Source organism: Emys orbicularis, chromosome 24 (assembly GCF_028017835.1).
Source record: "Emys orbicularis isolate rEmyOrb1 chromosome 24, rEmyOrb1.hap1, whole genome shotgun sequence".
Classification (NCBI taxonomy): domain Eukaryota; kingdom Metazoa; phylum Chordata; order Testudines; family Emydidae; genus Emys; species Emys orbicularis.
In genome coordinates, this window is record NC_088706.1 from 16,223,415 (window position 1) to 16,241,596 (window position 18,182).

The 18,182-nt window shown below is 42.8% G+C and overlaps 1 protein-coding gene across 1 annotated transcript in view; it reads right to left on the reverse strand.

Moving 5' to 3' along the window:
• Positions 1-2,465: 2,465 nt before the first annotated feature.
• The window catches only part of MYO9B (myosin IXB), a 78,217-nt gene continuing 62,500 nt past the window's right edge, over positions 2,466-18,182 (reverse strand). Inside the window, exons 28-42 of the mRNA XM_065422395.1 lie at positions 16,956-17,146; positions 15,902-16,000; positions 15,253-15,429; positions 14,455-14,496; positions 12,624-12,735; positions 11,975-12,048; positions 11,502-11,694; positions 11,046-11,174; positions 10,319-10,424; positions 9,362-9,493; positions 7,915-8,038; positions 4,673-4,720; positions 3,968-4,107; positions 3,525-3,652; positions 2,466-3,374 (exon numbers count right to left, since the gene is read on the reverse strand). Of these exons, the coding sequence (XP_065278467.1) occupies positions 2,938-3,374; positions 3,525-3,652; positions 3,968-4,107; positions 4,673-4,720; positions 7,915-8,038; positions 9,362-9,493; positions 10,319-10,424; positions 11,046-11,174; positions 11,502-11,694; positions 11,975-12,048; positions 12,624-12,735; positions 14,455-14,496; positions 15,253-15,429; positions 15,902-16,000; positions 16,956-17,146 (2,132 nt within the window). The 3' untranslated portion in view covers positions 2,466-2,937. The remainder of the gene's footprint in view (positions 3,375-3,524; positions 3,653-3,967; positions 4,108-4,672; positions 4,721-7,914; positions 8,039-9,361; positions 9,494-10,318; positions 10,425-11,045; positions 11,175-11,501; positions 11,695-11,974; positions 12,049-12,623; positions 12,736-14,454; positions 14,497-15,252; positions 15,430-15,901; positions 16,001-16,955; positions 17,147-18,182) is intronic.

Here is an 18,182-nt window from a genome sequence, read left to right on the forward strand (position 1 = left end):
GCCCCCGCAGGCCTGGTCACTGGGCAGCCCGCTGCTGACTTGGGGGGACGTGGGCGCAGTCCCTGGGTGAAGCCGCGTTCTCTGCGGGCGCGGCCGAGCCGCCCAGTCTTGGTAGCCAAGTGCCCCCTACAGCTGGAGCGTAAATAACGCCCGAGCAATTCAAGTCCGTCGGAGCTGCCAGGGTCACGCAGGCCGCATAAGGCGGCTGGTCCAGGTCATCGTACATGCAGCCTGGAGGTGACACAGCTCCGTGCTAACGAAATTCTGTAGGAAAGGCAATTTCAAACGGAAAGCCTTTATTAGCCCACTGATATTTCCACCTATCACACACCTCCCCGTGCCTGCGCACGTTAACATCCCAGTCCCTAATGAGTTAAGGTAGTTAACCTCACAGACATTGAACACTGAAATAGATTTAAATTTGAGCTACAGCCTTTGTTTCATTTAACCAGCTCACAGGCCTGCTGTTAATAGTGACCAAACAGCTGCATAATTCTCCTAACTTGGGAGAAAATTCCTCCTTGAAACATGTTTCTTCACTATAACCTTCAAACAATAATCCTCCACTGAGAAGTACCTGGGGTATGTGGAGGATAGAACATCCCCTGGCAGTTGATCTAGTAGACTGTGTCTGGGCAGTGTTGTCTGTCCACTTTAGCTTATGACCACCTAGGGTAGGACACTTTATGCCTAGCTATACAGTACTGAACACACTGACAGGGGTTAGCCAAGACATGCTGGATTTATTCTGTTCCTGTGACATTCCCTTCCATTATGGCCATCTAGGTTCTGCTCCATCATATGTATTCTGATGTGACACTACCCCTCAACGCAGAACCCACAGATGGCAAGCAAGAACAGGATGAGGTTAGTCCAGTTTATAAAAGGCATAGTCATTTTTGTATATGTTTTTGCTATATTAAAAAAAAAAAACCACTTTCAAGGTATATGGAAGATACTTTAAAGAGTCTTAGTAGCCTGCCTCAATTTGTGCTTGGGGCTACCGGATAGTGCACAGTAGAAGAAAATGATTACTCAGCAGCATGGGGGTTAATTCTGTTCTGATCTCAGATAGGAGGTACAGGTTTTGTTTGTTTTTTAAATTATGCCCACTAATTTCGTGTCATATGCCAAGAAAGAAAAAGGAGCACAGTTTTTGTTCATGATGCCCTACCTGATGGATGGGGGCATTCAGCACCTATTTGTAAAGTTAGTGAAATACCTTGCTCGAGTTTTCCAGCTCACCTCTAAGCTTTAGAGCAGCAAACTCCACAGGCCAGGGTCTACCAGAGTGCCTTTTGATGTCAGTGTGTGCTCCCCGCTGACTCAACAGCAGCTCTAAATGCAGGGTGGAACGTTGGTTCCTTCATCACTAATTGTTACAGCAGCACATTTAATTATAATAAAGCAGCAGGACTGGCTGAATGTTCTCCATCAAGACTTCTTTCCACAGAAAATTGGGTTTTCAGTTAATTTTTTTGTAAAAAGTATCTGCATTCTATGGAAAATTTTGATATTTTTTATTGAAAGTCTGAAAACTGAAGAGTTGTAGTTTGGGTCTCCTGTGCTTCCATTCTTCTCTCTGGGGCAGGCTCTCCAGTTAGACTTCTTCTCCCATGATGCCCTACGGCTATGTGACTGTTGTAATGCCTGGCCCTTCCCACTAAGACACCCTGGTGTATCATGGGAGATATAGTCAGACCAGCCTTTAAGGAGCATGGCACTGAGGCATCCAAACTGCAATTCCCATGAGCCACCATAACAACATTTCCAAATCCAAATGTTGTGGTTTTGGTGGTTTTTTCAGTTTGTTTTTTTGCTACAATATCAAAATTTTCCATGGGAAAAAAGCTCCATCTTCCTACCAGCTCTAACAAACATGTATGTAGTGCTTGGCACTCTGCAATGAGGAGATTGGACGGGATTCCTGATTGGAGCCAGTAAGCGGAGTTCCTCATATCAGCCAGAAAGTCAGCTGGCCCCCATCTACACTCACAGTTCACATTGGTAGAGGAGAGACTGAACGGTAAACTCAGACTGACTCACACAGCCCAGGTTTTAGAAGCTGTTTGTGCTTGCATGTCCTCATGCCTGACCCTCAGTGACTTTTGCAGCATTGTGATACACAACATATGCTGAACAAAGCCTTGCACAAAGTTGCCCACTGCGACAACTGCATTTGCTTAGCAATGCGGTTATACTTGTACACAAAACATTGAACTCTCAGAAACATTCCATGGTTACACGGCCTTTGGTGATCGGTATTTACCCTGCAGAACCCTCTCCAAATCCTTTTATGGAAGTGGTGGGAAATGGCATCCAAATCTCAGGGAAGCAGATCCACTTTTGCTCAGAATCAAGTGTCTTCTCTCCTACTAAAGGGCTCTCTGGAAAGGGCAGACACTGTAGCAGTAGGACACTGATAACCTAACGCAAGTATTTTTAAAAAGTGCAATGTATTAATAAACATTTTGATATATTTTTGGTCTCAGTTAAGGCTATTACATTAACAATTCTGTAAACGACAAAGGAACTTGTCATAAAACATACAAAAAAGTGGAGTAAGGCAAAACCTAGGGACTCTAATTCACCTTCGGACCTATTAGAGCCCATCGTAAGCAAATACAAAAAGACACAGCAGGAGAAACTAAGGTCACTAGAGTCTTCCTGCAGACTCAAGTCTCCGTATTTTACTCTGACCAAAGCAGATTTAGATTCTACTTTCCCCCTCCCCCACCAGTTTCTTTTAATTTGTTTACAAATAGCACGATATTGTTTGTTTTAAGCAACCCTGCTTAACCCTTAGAGTGCTGAGAGTTCCAGACTGTGACTCCAATGACTTCTTAAGGCAAGTGCACAAGTTCACAATCCTTAAAGGAGGGTCAGAGCTAAAAGTTGTGGTCCCAATTTTTAAAAAATTCCAACATTTTAAATATTTCATTCATCTATGCATGAAATGCGTGAGTAAGGGTCTGAAAACCTCCGCTTCACTTTTGCTGTTGGTTCATATTCGTCCAAAGGTTCCTGAGTTTGGGCCACAACAGACCCTTGTGCAATGTATACAGAGTGAATTTTATCAGTTCGCCTTGCTAGCCGGTCCCTCCGTCTCACCACTGGCTGAGACTCTTCAGCTGATGTTCTTCCCTGGGATTCTGTCAGTTTGGGAATCCCATACGGAAGTTTTATATTTGCCGTCGGCATCACTGGATTTCGGCAGGGGACTTTCATCTTGACCAGCATTGATGATGGTCTGCGCCTTGTAACTGAGGAGAATGTAGAGGCCAGTGGAAGAGAAATGCTGGGTTCTCCGCAAGAGTCTTTGGCAGGCACACTGGGGCACTGACCATGGCACTGGAATTCAGACAGCGTGGTTCCTTTAAAGAAAGGAAAAGCTACTTGGAATTAAAGTGCATTTAAAAAAATGTAAATTGACATGACTGGTTCTGACCAGATGTCACAAAATATGTAAAATATGAAATAATGTAGAGGGTAAAAAAAAAAGCACACACTACCTTAATACTGACCTTCAGTATCCAGTCGCCCTATTCGGTCCTCTGGCAGGCTCTCCGTGCTCACTGAGGTCTCAGAGTCTAGATTTTCCTCATCAGAGCCTTGCTGGTCAAGCTCAGGTAATCGGTAAGTTATGTCTTCCCTGCATCAAACACATATAGATCGTAGCACTCCAGAAAGACACTGACTTACAATATTTACCAATGCTGCTGACATGAACTATTCTAGGCAGAGCAGACTTTAGAAGCAAAGCAGTCCTGGACCTATACCTCACCAAATTTCATCTGAAAATATTTCCTTTGCCTGTTACCTTTTACTGCCTCTCCTCTTCTCCATTCTGACTTTGTAAATTATGTTTGAAATGCAACACAGAAGTAAAGCAGCATGCTGTGTTGCCTCCCAGGACATGAGGCATAAGCTCAATGGATGTAATTAGAAATGTGAAGCCGGGACTCACTTTTCCTCTTTTATTGACTGTATGCGTTCTATCAGAATCTCCTTTTCCCGGTTATCAACATCAGACACCTCGTCTTCCTCCCGCAGTGATCCCAGCTCAGGGAAGCTGTTGTCATTTCCCTTGTCTTGGGGGCTTTTACTCTGTAAGAAAGTTGGATGTGTCATGCTTCATGATCAGGAGTAGGATCTCTCACATTACCTCCGGACAGAAAGTTAGTTATAAAAGACGGGCAGGCGAAGATAGGGCAAGTGAAGGGCTCCCACAGAGGTAGTGAGGGGTGGAGTGTTAGTAATCCATTCCATATATACAGATATGTTTGAATAGGTCACACAGTAGTTTTAATTTGCCTTGAAAGTTTAAAATCACCTGATTTATTTTAACATTTTTCTTTTTTCACGTTTTTCAGTGTAGAGAGTACATTTGCCAACACTTGTTTAGCTGTGAGAGTTAACTACAAATTCTTGTTCCATTCAGTATGAGCACAGGTTAGAACTTCATTAATAAGAAATAGTGAAGTGAGGAAGGCATTGGATAATAGCAGTGCATGCATTCTGGGGAAAGGGCTGCAGTGATGCATGCAGTCTGGAATGTTTTGAAATTTATTTCATACCACATAAGTTATAATAAGCAGCAAATGTCCCGTCATGCTGTGGTGCCATAGGAGAATTAACCATGCACTATAAACACATCAGGTCTTGTACATACCAGCACCCCCTCATAAGGAGAAGAAAACCCAAGTTTTACAGGCCAGAGCTAGAGAAAGATGAAGACCAAATTCACTACATCATGGTAACTTCAGAAAGTTGTTTTTTCTGATCAGAAGAGTTACATTAAAACTTTGTATGTCAGACTTAATGGTAATGTCGATAGTTCTATTACTGATATTTTGCATTATATGTGTTTGGAGGTTCCATAAAAGCAATATTTAAGGTTTTAAAAACATTTTGATCTACCCAAGCACAGAGATATTGGATCTTTCATTATCAAAAAGAATAGGAGTACTTGTTGCACCTTAGAGACTAACAAATTTATTTGAGCATAAGCTTTCGTGGGCTACAGCTTATGCTCAAATAAATTTGTTTGTCTCTAAGGTGCCACAAGTACTCCTGTTCTTTTTGCGGATAGACTAACATGGCTGCTACTCTGAAACCTTTCATTATGGAGTAAGACCTTCTTACTGCATTGAACGTATTTTAACCTGCTAAAGCAACTTGTTGGCAGTATCAACTGGAGTCATATCAGTAGTTTTCTAATTCTTATTATAGGTCAGACAGATCTAGGTGGTTTTCGGGGTTTTTTTTTTTTTTTTTTTTTTTTTTTTTTAACTCTAAACTGATTTTTCACTTATATCAGATTTCTAGTATTTTTCACTTATATACAGACCAGCTGTATCAGGTTTTGAATCAGCAAATAGAAGGCCACTATCTTGAGGTCCATATGTGGAATCTCATTGCTTGGCTGTCACACTTCTTACATCCAGGATTAAAAACAGACATGCAAGGTTAACACATACTTGTCTAACACTATTTAACTGCCAAACAAAAGGCTCTCTTCATCCCATTGATTTTAAAGCAAAACTCCACAGTGAAGTCTGGAGGGAAGTTCTGCTTTAATTTTTTTTTTTAATCAATGGCATGATGAGGCCAAAGAATTGTGAAGAAGTCTCACTCAGTGCAAGTTCTGTTTGGTACTGAGAGCCTTTGTTTGTGCAGTTAGACTGCAAGTCCTTTGGGGTAGAGGTGGTCACATGTCTGACACTGACGGAATCTCTTGTAAAGCACTGGAAGCGCACACAGTGATGTGTGTCAGCTTCTCACTTGGGCTGACTCAAATCCTAGCTCCACATGTACAACAGTTTCACAGCAACAGAGGGGTAGCCGTGTTTGTCGCTTTTTACAGAACCAGACTAAGAGTCCCGTGGCACCTTATAGACTAACAGACGTATTGGAGCATAAGCTTTCGTGGGTGAATACGTATGCTCCAATACGTCTGTTAGTCTATAAGGTGCCACCGGACTCTTTGTCAAGTTTCACAGCAAGTTCCTTAACTCCAGTTCACTCCCTACACTTCTACCTCTGGCCTCCAGATATGTTCCCAAAGAGCTTTTCTTTTTGCATTTTAAATTAGGAAGTTTTGTGGTACCACTTCCATGAGAGCAACTATAGTTAGGGTTACCTCAGCATTTCCATGATAACCACCATTTTCAGTCACTCATAGCTTTGTAAAACTTTCCCCCCCTTTGGGCTGAAATTTTTCCAGGCCTGGTTCCTGCTTAAAGCGGATTTTTTGTTTTTTTACTTTCCCCCAAAAATTATTCAGCCATTTAAGACAGCTGGAAATTAATTAACTTTTACTAATTGTTGTGAAGGCCAAGACTATAACAGGGTTAAAAAAAGAACTAGATAAATTCATGGAGGATAGGTCCATCAGTGGCTATTAGCCAGGATGGGCGGGGATGGTGTCCCTAGCCTCGGTTTGCCAGAAGCTGGGAATGGGTGACAGGGGATGGATCACTTGATGATTCCCTGTTCTGTTCATTCCCTTTGGGACACCTGGCATTGGCCACTGTCAGAGCACAGAATACTGGGCTAGATGGACCTTTGGTCTGACCCAGTCTGGCCGTTATGTTCTTATGTAATTATACAAAAAAATATATTTGTTTAAAGCCACTCTAGTGCCAAAAAAGGAGGGAAATAGCCCTCACAAAGGAAAGTGTCCTGGTGACACTCCGTGTTGATTGTGCCACATTTGGAAATTGCTCTTCTTACATGGGCAGTAGCGTGGGCAGGAGTTACTACTCTGACAACGATCCCAGTGCTGGCAGCCTGTACTGTATGCACACTTGAAGCTATACACTCATCTCTCGAGTCCCCTAGTCCCAGTCAACCAGTATCTGGTAAAGGGATGCTTGTCCCTCTGATCTCTCTGAACTGCCTCCTCAGCTGAGAAAAATGAACACTGGGGCTAGGAGCCCGAAGTTGTAGGCCCACCTCTTCCATTCAAGGGCCTTAATTCTCTGCATTCCACAACTTCTTAGGAAAGCCTCACACCACTCTTTTTGGCAGGGGGGCTGGAACAGTTTGTATAGTGGGGGTGCTGAGAGCCATTGAACCAAACTGTAAACTCTGTATATCATGGAAACCACTTCAAGCCCCAGCACCCGTAGTTCCAGGACCTATGCCTTTTGGGAGGCAAATACCATTGCCCCTGCTTGAAAGAAGCAGTAACTGAGTCCCAGAGAGGTGACATGACTTGCTCAAAGTCACACACAAAGTTTGTTGCAGAACTAGATACAGAATCCAGATCTCTGAGTGGGTGACTCCTGTTTTATACTAAACCACCGTGCCTTAGAGAAAAGATATCAGCTTTGTACTATGCACAAATATATACATAATTTATGATTGCTCCCACCCCAAACATTATGCTTTTGATCACCGTCCATGCCATTGCAGAGCTAACTATCCAGGAAGCTGTCAGAAAGGGGACTTTGGCACACTCAGCATAGCTGAGCTTTTCATGGAAGTATCAGAGACTAAGCTGAGAGCACACTTTGAACAAGTGAATCACCATATCCTCTGAAATGAAGGAATCCCCTTTAGGTTACTTGGCACCGAACAGGCACAACCACTTCACAATCCTACTTACAGAGTTGCTGGGCTGGTGCCCAGATGCTCTCTGTACTTACATAATCAAGAGGGGCTCCCTCCCCAGCACACTGAGCTCATTCAAACTCAGACTTCCACATGGAAAGAGGCCTAGTTCCCACTGCAACACTGGGCTGGGCCAACCCCCTTTTCATTATAATCCAAGATCAGTAACCAGCATTTGGTCTTTGACAAGCTGAGCAGGCTGGGAATGGTGAGGCTATCGTGCATTTCCCCCACCCCAAGGAGTCCACGATAGAGCCCCTGTTGGATGTGGGGGCTGTTACTCATTGTAGCACTTACCGTGTTCTGCCGGAGCAATGAGAGTCGGCGGAAAGCAATGCTCTCAGCTGCTTCCAACTGGCTAATTTCATCCATTTTAATCTTGTATTTTCTCATCTGCTCCTTTATTAGCATTTCCACACACCTGTGTGAAAGTGCAAGAGTTCATTCAGCAACCTGCTCCCTGGATACTTACACATGCTTTGGGGACAACCATGGGGGATGGGATGTGTCACTAACACATGGACAGATCTTCAAAAACACTGGCAGTGAATATACCCAGCTCAGGGATGTTAGACACACATGTGGATGGCCCCCTCTCAAACCAAAGTCTTCAGAGGCACTTTCTTTACAGGGTGGTGCTGTATGAGTGCAGGGTGAAGTCTACACACAAACAAGCAGGACTGGGTGCAACCAAAAGCAGTGCTACAGATGATACATGTTCTTACTTGGATACCCAGAACCTTGCACACTGTGTCTCCATGCAACAATGGTAAGTGAACAAGCATCACCCACGGCGCTAGCAATTTCTATTTCCTCTACCTGCTGTCCTCTCCCTGCTCCGGCACAGACACTGGTGGGTATAGAATGTTCCCGCAACTGCCCTTCTCCACCTTTACAGCCCCACAGGAAGAGCAAACGGAATCAGAAGTTGGAAAAAGCCACTGCTTTATTATTTTTCAAACACTTCTTTCATTTCTGCTCTGGCTCGTTATTTAAAATGACTGAGGCAGGTCCAAGGCCAGCAACGTAGGAAGGGTGGGGATAAGCAGAGAGAGCTAGAGAAGCTGCAGTAAGGCCAGCGATGCTAGTGATTAGCACAAAGAGGATATGGGCACAACTCTCAACTATGAAGGGAGGCTCAGAGGTAAAGGCTGAAGGGCTCCCAAGTAGGCAAGTGACAGTGTTTAATTTCTGTGCCATACCATGTAAGTAATGGCTCCTATCTCAATACAGCTATAGGACAGCTGTTTATACAGGAATGGTGCTACTTTTTGGCCCAATTATGATTTTTATTTTACACATATAGATTAATACCACCATGCTGTACATATCCCCCTCCATCCATCCAAGCCCTGCTTGCAACACAAATAAAGGAATCAAATTTATAACATTTTCTAGCATTAGTTTGAATTCAGAATTGTTAAGACTCTTAATTGTTAATAAAGTTACAGTAGTACCCTGATATCCTCATCAAGATTGGGGCCTGTTGTGCCAAAGCCACAGACATCAGTGGCAGAGCTAGGATTAGAATTCAGGATTTACTGGCTCCTAATTCTGCACTCAGTCCTCCAGCCTATCCTGCCAACAGGGCTCGAACAAAGTTTGTTACATTGGATAGCTCTAACATGAATCAAACTGCAAGAGGTAGACACGGTGCACATGACAGCACCAGAGACACACACCAGCTGAAAGAGCAATTTCACCTCATACAGACTTCTGCAGCAAGCCAAGTGCTGAGACTTACATGGTTGTCTTTGAGACGTCCTTCATACTGGTTAGTGGGTCAGAATTATCAGGGCAGCGCAGGAGACATGGAGCAAAGACAATGGCCAGAGCATTGGGTGACATACGGTTGACGTCTTCTAATAGAGCCACTCTGAAATTCAATGTTTGGAACAAAATGAAAGTTTCTTAGTAAATCTTGATAGAAAACAAATGATCTGATCAAACTTTGCTAGTGTCTCAGCATGGCAGCTGAGGGGGGAAGCTCCAGAAGGTTCAATGCACACAAGAGGTTAGGGAAATTTTTTTTTAAACAAGTGAATTTTACATCTTGTTGCATGAAAGAGAACATGAATCCACGTAGCCGGAGGTAGCCTGGATGTGCCTTGGCCAGCCACTCTGTGCCCCCCTCTCTTGTGAGTCAGTTATCACTCTATTTTCAGGTTCCTACTTGGGTCCCCTCAGCTGAAAGCAGATCCTTCCACTTCATGCCCCCTTGCCAGCGGTACCCAGCTCATCACTAGAACACTCACAGTGCTCATGTTGCTTCTGCCATTCAACTGCGCTAACATCCTCATAGTATCTGCCATCCAACCACACGAATCCCTGCATTCCAGGCTGCTCAAACCCATCGCCACTCAACCAGGACTTACAATGCTCTCAGAGCTAATGCTGCTTGGCTCACCTGATACAATTGGACTGGCTTGCAGGAAAGAGAGAGCACATGCGTGCACACAAACTGCCAACCCTAAATTCTCACCCTTGTCATGTCAGTCTTTCACACAAAGCAGTAAAATCCCCACTCAGATCCCCAAAAGGGTCAGGCTGTCAGAAAGCTTCCAAGACAAATTCAAAATCCCACATGATAAATATACTTATCTCTGGTTTATGTGGCTTTTTTAACAGTAATTGGAAAGTGAGACCAGAGAGAGAACGGACCCGGCGCAGAGAAAACCCAAAGGAAAGGAAAGGTCATTACTTGACGAGGTGAAAGATGAGTCGCTCCAGGGTGTTGTGATTGGCTTGTGGAAGCTGTTCAAGGACACTGTAAATGGCAACAAGTTGCTCCTGCTTTTCCGGTAACTCTGCATAAGAAGAGACGAGCACAGCGAGATCAAGACACTCAGGAGCTCACAGCAGTTCTAAAGCACCAGTCAATTAATGCCAGAATATGTGAATGCTCTTGAAGGTGTTTGGGGATCTTAAGCTAAAACCATCTCTGAACCTCTTGTGTTGCTTAATACTTCAGAAGCCTTGGCTGTCACTTCATTTACTCACTCGATTATAGTGAGTGACAACAGCACACACCAGATGGTATTAGTTTCCCCCCCTTTTCACATGCTTGTAACAGCATGGCAAGGACAGAGTGACAAATGCAAGGAATGTCAGACTCCAGGTCTGTTCACATATTTTGCACTTAATATACTAACATTTCCCCCCCCCACCGCCCCAAGAAAGGGGAGTGTCATTATAGATGCTGCTATTCTGAAAAGTGAGACAGGAATCTTGACATCAGAAAGCCAAAAAATGGATTTCCCCCCAGGAATTTCTGTTTCCTAGGACAAATTTTAGAGTGACTGCTGTAGAGATGACTAGGAAGAGGCCATATAACACACAGAGTTAGTGCCGGGGCACTAAATCCTTCTCCAAGACAGAGAACAAGTGAAAACATTCCTGTTGCTCTAGAAATTGTTGACAAAACCCACCTACTGCTCGGAGAAAGTCACTGTACTGTGCAAAAGTCATGAGTGGGTCAGGTAACTCTCGCAGCCATTGCTTCAGGATGCCAGTGATGGTGTGAATGGGATAATTCTCTAGTTTCACTGAATTTGGATCTGAAAAGAGAGTTACTAGATTTAGCCCATCTGATTCCTTTGATGCACACAATCAGTTCCCAAAGAAGGGAGCCTACAAAGAATTCAAGCACTAGCCTATCTACTCCCCTGGAGCCCATGTGACTACTCAAAATGTGCCTGCAAGATATACATTTATGAGCATGAACAGATTAGCAAGCTAATCAGTAATACAGGCTCCATACTGCACAAGTTAGTGCAGAGCAGTTTTTCTGATAAGAAATAGTCTTACAGATGCTCTCAGAATAGCAGGGCAGCTGAATTATGTGCTGGGAAGCAGGAAAGGTTGACAGCATTATTTAGACATACCTGTCTGCAGCAACTGTTTCAGCTCCCTCATGCGATTTGCTGACCCTGATTTCCTGTAGATTCCTTCTGTGTAGAGGCCATGCATCTCCACATACTCTAGTAGTTTCTCCATGACAACTGGGACTGAATTCTTATCGCTAATTAAGGAACTCACACACACTCCGAAGTGACGGGAGTCTACACCTTGGTCGTTCTGGAATTGATACAGGTCAAGTGTCACATGGATTCCTGTTTCCAGGCTACCAACCTCATTTAAGTTAGGACCTCCTGCTATACCTAAATGAAAGCTTCATGTTTTATGCCATGCTTGTTACTAACTTTTGGTCACAAGACGCCCACTGGTGAGAATGGCATCTGGGCTGTGGCACTGGGTGAGATTTTCAGTTGTTGGTACAATCAGGCCATCACTGCCTAACAGTTGGTTTAACACATTACACATGTGTACTCTGAGGGGAGGACTTGACTTCTCTTACCTTTTTTCCACAGGGCGATGTGCAGCAGCTCTGAGTTTTGGACATGCATTTCTTGTGGCAAATCAACTTGCAGGCTACAGAAGAGAGGGACTGTTACCAACAGATCAAAGCAGATTCAAATGCAGAGTTTCCTCTGTTTCCCATTTGCTGTTAGTCTCTATATAATCTGAATAAACTGCATACTGGAGTTTTCCCCAAAATACAAATTACCCTCTGCATGGGAGATGGAAAAATATTCTTAGCTGTAGGACTGCTCCAGTTGGGATATGCCAATATCACTTCAAGTCATTAGGAAACCCAAGTGGTCAGGAGGTTTTCCTCCCTCATTTCACCTCATCCTGAACTCTTCAGCCACAGAAAAGGGACATGTAGTTTCTTTGAGTGATGGTGTTGCTGCTGCTCCATGAAGTGGCTGGCAAGAATTGCCAGAACCCTACCTACCACCTGTGCCAGCCAGCTTGCACATGCACCCCCATGGCAACTTGTTCAGGTGCCCTCCACCTGCAAGGTCTTTCCTGCCCAGGCCCCACCACTTGCAAAGCGCTCTCAGCCCAGACCCCACCAACAAGGCTATGCCTGTGCCCATCAAAGTTGTAAGGATCTTCAATTTTTAAAAACCAAATGGCAAGAATGAGCCATTTCCACTTACTACTGCAAAGACAGGCCTTCTCCATAGGCCAGATGTAGGACAAGCACTGCTCACATGACTGCCGAATGCTCACTTGGTAGCTCGTGAACACATGGCCATTGTGCTCCTCAATCTGGGTGGGGGAAGGGGAGAAGTTAATGGCTCCCTTTGTTTATTTTCTTTAGAAACAATCTGAGCTATCTCCACCTTATTTTTCCTCCTCTCTTCCACAATTAAAACTGATAGAGGGAAATCTGGCTTCTGGTGTAAGGCTAAACCAGTGGCTCTCAACCTTTCCAGACTACTGTACCCCCTGCAGGATTCTGATTTGTCATGCGTACCCCAAGTTTCACCTAACTTAACGACTTGCTTACAAAATCAGACATAAAAAGTACAAAAGTGTCACAGCACACTTTTACGGAACAATGGCTGACTTTCTCATTTTTACCATATAATTATAACATAAATCAATTGGAATATAAATATTGTACATCTATATAGGATACACTGTAATGTAGCAGTATAAACAACTCATTGTTTGTATGAAATTTTAGTCTGTTCTGACTATGCTAGTGCTTTTTATGTAGCCTGTTGTAAAATTAGACAAATATCTAGAAGAGTTGATATACCCCCTAAAAGACCTCTGTGTACCCCTGGTTGAGAACCACTGCTCTCAACCCAAGATAATTAGTGTTGGTCTGTTTCATAATTAAGGCATTTATTAGACACAGTTACTTTAACCCAGTCACCCATCAGATGCAGTCTGCTACTAACATTTAGCAGTCAGCCCTCCCCTTTAAACAATTTCCTCATTTAAAAAAACCAGTCTGTCCTAAAAAGCATCCCAGGTGAGGTGAGATGTATGCATTTAGGAACACACAAGGCTGCACAAGACAACAGACCAGTGATTCTTCTAATCCAGAAGCCAATGCTAGAAATTTGATGCAAGTGGTGAAAACCCACACTGACACCTAATTGCCTGGATTTGGCTCAATAACATCCTACCACTGCAAGTTCCACTGTGCAATTACACGCTGTTTTAAAATTGTCGCCTTTCAGTTTCACTAAAGTGCTCCTTGCTTGCTTGATGGGACAGGAATAAACAGAACCCTGACAGGCTAGAGGGATATAAAACAACTGGTGATGCTGGGAGAGCTAATCTCCTAGGACACCTCTGCTTTCCAAAAGAAAAAGCCCTGCTCTTTCAAGAATCCTTCCAAATGCTTAATCATTCTTGGTGCTCTTCCTTGGACCTTTTATATTTCTTCTACGTAATTTCTGAGAGGAGAGGACCAAATCTATAAGGCAAGGAATTGCCATTATTTTTTGGTGTGATATTTTTCTCTATCCTTTAATAGAGCTGCTATCTTATTCCCTTTTCTGATGGCTCGTGTGCACAATACAGTACAAATATTTTCATGGAGCCATCCACAACGCCTTGATCTTTGCCCTGAGAGATTACTTGACATTCAGCCTCCAAGAATGGTGATTGGAGTTTCAATGGCATTACTGCACTTGTCCAGGGTGAGTTACATCTGTTACATTGGGTTGGTAGGGCTGGTGATTATCTTCAGCAAAACTTGTTTTTTTTTTTTAAACATTTTAAGTAACTCTGGAGGTACCCGGCCCACCTCCAGGAACGGTTCTGCACACCTTGCTGCATTGTGGAAGATGACAGCTATAAAGCTCCGTGATGAAGAGATGACGTTAGTTTGGTTTGCAAACCAAGAAGCCACATTAGTATAAGCAGCTTTTTGCAGTAGGAGGATCCTGTGGCACGTAGTACTGTGCGACCTCATGCATGGCGGGGGACTTTGTGCGTTACCACAATAAAAAAAATAATAATACTCACTGAACGCTCTTGTTTTCGTTTCTTCTTCTGGGTTTTGCTTTGCTGCAGTGAGATACACAAAGGCATATTAATCTGTGAACTCCAAAGATTTCCTCTCCCTCACAATCAGGGGGTAGCCGTGTTAGTCTGTATCTACAAAAACAACAAGGAGTCTGGTGGCACCTTAAAGACTAACAGATTTATTTGGGCATAAGCTTTCGTGGGTAAAAGTAACTTTCACTCTCTGCATCCGAAGAAGTGAGGTTTTTACCCACGAAAGCTTATGCCCAAATAAATCTGTTAGTCTTTAAGGTGCCACCAGACTCCTTGTTGTCTCCCTCACAATGTTACTGCCCCCACTCCAGCTTCATCTCAGGCTCTACATTGCAGCCCCCACCTGTTAGCATAACACAGCTGGATACGGCTCCTCTCAGAGTTCAAACCATCTCCTGAATCCGCTGGAAGGGGGTCACTGTCTGGTGATAAAACATTGGAATTGCTGAACCCTACCAAGAACTTCGGAGGTTTTGCAAAAATCTTTCCCAACTTGATCTTAGTATTTTCAGTATCTTGAAAAATGCATAATAATGAGAAGTACCTTCAAATAAATTGCCCAAAGTCTGTAAAAATCTATTACCAGGTGCTGGATTCAGGATTAATAAATGGAAAAAAGTTTCCGAAAAGAACACCAAGGTGGGAAAATGTTCTGCAGTAACATGGACTATGTCAACGATATTGGAAAAATGTGGTTCTAATTCTTTAAACAGTTTTAAAACAACTTTTCCAACCACCACGACTAGCGGGAAGGAAGTACTATACCTTATGCTGCTCTGACTCTTCTCTTTTTGCATATCCTCGGGAAAACTCATCGAGAAGGGATTGGAAGAGATTTAAAACCAGCTTGACGTCTTTCTCTTCCCTCTCTTTTGCAAGATTTATAACTAGAAGCTGATAGTTTTCCATCAGATCTTTATAGCCGACATGGATTTGCCCGTTCTAGTGGAAGTAAAGGCATTATTCAAATATGAATAATCAGTGCAATAAAGTGCATCATTCTTTTTTTCAGCCATTAATTTAATGTTGAAACACTGTTGGATAATTTTTAATGGTCACCCACTGGGTAACTAATGCAGCAACATGGATGAGCTGATGACAATAAAGTCCTGCCATCTTTGCTGCAGCACTGTAACCAGTGGCCAGAGAGATGATGAGAAAGGGAAAGAAAGAAATGCATCTATTTGTATGAGTAAGTTTGCAGGATCTGGCATTTGTATCCTAATTTTCTCATTAAAATAAAAAAGTACTGAAATATTTAATCAGTGTTAGAAATTCCTATTTGGATGCTGAAAGACTAAGGATAATACAAACAAGTAATGCTAGAGCATTCATTTTAAATGTTTCACTTCAGCTCTGCAAAATCAGTGTGATATTCACATCGCTTTTTGGGCTAACAAGGTATATTACTTACAGGAACAGAGTACATTGTTTTGATATTTCCTCTAAACTTTTCTGTGGCTTCAAAAAATAAGCATTCAGTAGCAGACTTCTGGGAGTTCAAGTCATTTATCTGAAAGGCAATGATATTTGTCACTATCATATTTAAGGAGAGAACAGCCAGTCTGTACTACATTTAAGCTAATCCTTTTGGATCAGACATGTCTGAAGCTTCTAATTATCCAAAATGGGATTTCCTGATGCATCTTGAGAATACTAAGGGGTTCTGTCACACATGGAAAGATAATACTTGTCTCTGCCTCCTTCTCCAATGACTGTGCTCTTCTTATCCATACATTCTTGTTAATGTCACCTTACTGCCTGCATACAAGAATGAAGGCGACTTGCCAAGGGAGGGAAACACCATATGCATTAGGAACACCTGGACTGAGAAAAAAATCCAGCAGGATCTAGTTTGTGTCAAGTTATTAAATCACTTCCCTCCTCCCCTTAAATCATCACTGAAGACGATGCCTGGGAGAATAACCTTTCAAATTCCACACTGGTGAGCTGGGCACCTCCAGGTTGTTAGGAGTGGCAACAACATCCCATCAAAGCAATCTGACATTTCTACTCAGCACTTGCACTTTTGCATGAAATTCTACTAGCAGCAATTTCAGATTTACATTTTGAGAAAACCAAAAAGATACAGCACTTTATTCAGTGGCAAGTCATGATGAGCAATAGTACTTTGAAGGATATAGCTAAAGACCCAGTTCCATGGCCACTCTGTTCATGGAACTCCTGGTCAAAGGGACACCCCCACATACAGCAGCTACAGAACAGGGCTGAAAGAAATGTCCCAGGTCCGTTCATATAACAGTTCTAAGCAGACCTTCCTTGGAAATCTAGGCATAAAAACATCTTAAAAGGTGAGAAAATATACAACGTAAAATATAAATCGTGAAAAGCTTCCACCCCAATTTATATTAGCTGACAAGAAGTAAAAATGGAGTGAGAAGAACCATAATCGGATAACTGGTCCTACAACACTGATCTGCATTCCATTCTATTTCACTGCATCTCACCTTGTTTAGAAGGAACTCATCAAGGTATTTCAGCTCATTGGCATTTGTGATCTCACGGATAATAGAAGCTGGCCACTTCTCAGACACTGCTGAAATCTTCTTGATTTTAAGAGAACGGTACCTCTTCCCTTTGCTAGTTTCTTTCACAGGTCGCTCTCCTGCCTGGGGGCGACGTGGGTGTCCAGAAGGAGCTGGGGAAAAGAATCAGTATATATTCTAGGCAGAAGATAGAATTCTGCAGCTTTACTTCCCTCAGCTCCCTTGCACTGCACAATGGAAAGCATGGCACCAACAATACGGGAAACAACTCATTTCATAGTGATGTCCAGTTAACACAAGGCCAAGTCAAATCCATATCACCAGAAATATTTAAAGTAAACAAAAAAAGTCTACAATTATCTTATTCTCTGCACAAACTTTTAGGATAATGCAGTTTCTGGAGAAGTTTCTTTGGATTGCAAGATAAGACTTGGACAAGACTTTGCGATCAAATCTGGGCATTTATATTGTTAAAACTACAAAGAAACCACTGTTAAATTCAAGGAAGCCAAAAATTCAGAACACCATTCTGAACATGTCCAATTGCATCTAGCTGGAGTGGATATGTCTGCATAGAATATATTGATGCAATATCCATCAAGAGTGAGTTTTAGATGCATACAGCTTCTGATTTTAAAATGTATAAATTTAATTCACCTTTCTAAACAAACATTCTTGCACTTAAGACATGCCAACCACATTTAAGAATTACTGTTTCCATATCTATAATTTTGGTGACAAAGCCTGGCCAAATATAGCATTAAGATTAAGGCCTTGTCTACACTATAGGGGAAAGTCTATCTAAGCTACGCAATTTGAGCTACATGAATAGCATAACTCAAGTAGACATAGCTTAGACCTACTTACCACAGGGTCCACGCTGCGCCGTGTCAACGGGAAATGCTCTCCCGTCAACTCCCTTTACTCTTCTCGTTCCCATGGAGTACAGGAGTCGACGGGAGAGCGATCTGCGGTCTATTTAGCGGGTCTTCACTAGACCCACTAAATCAACCGCTGATGCATCAATCACCCGGTAAGTGTAAACAAGCCCTAAGACTACACAAGAGAAGAAGCCTTGAGGACAAACTAAGTCTGAAACTCTGCGTAGATTACTTCCCTTTTGCATAGGAACATGCAGCTTATTTAGTAAAATTAGAAGGCTTATTGAGAAACATTGCCTCAATGGGA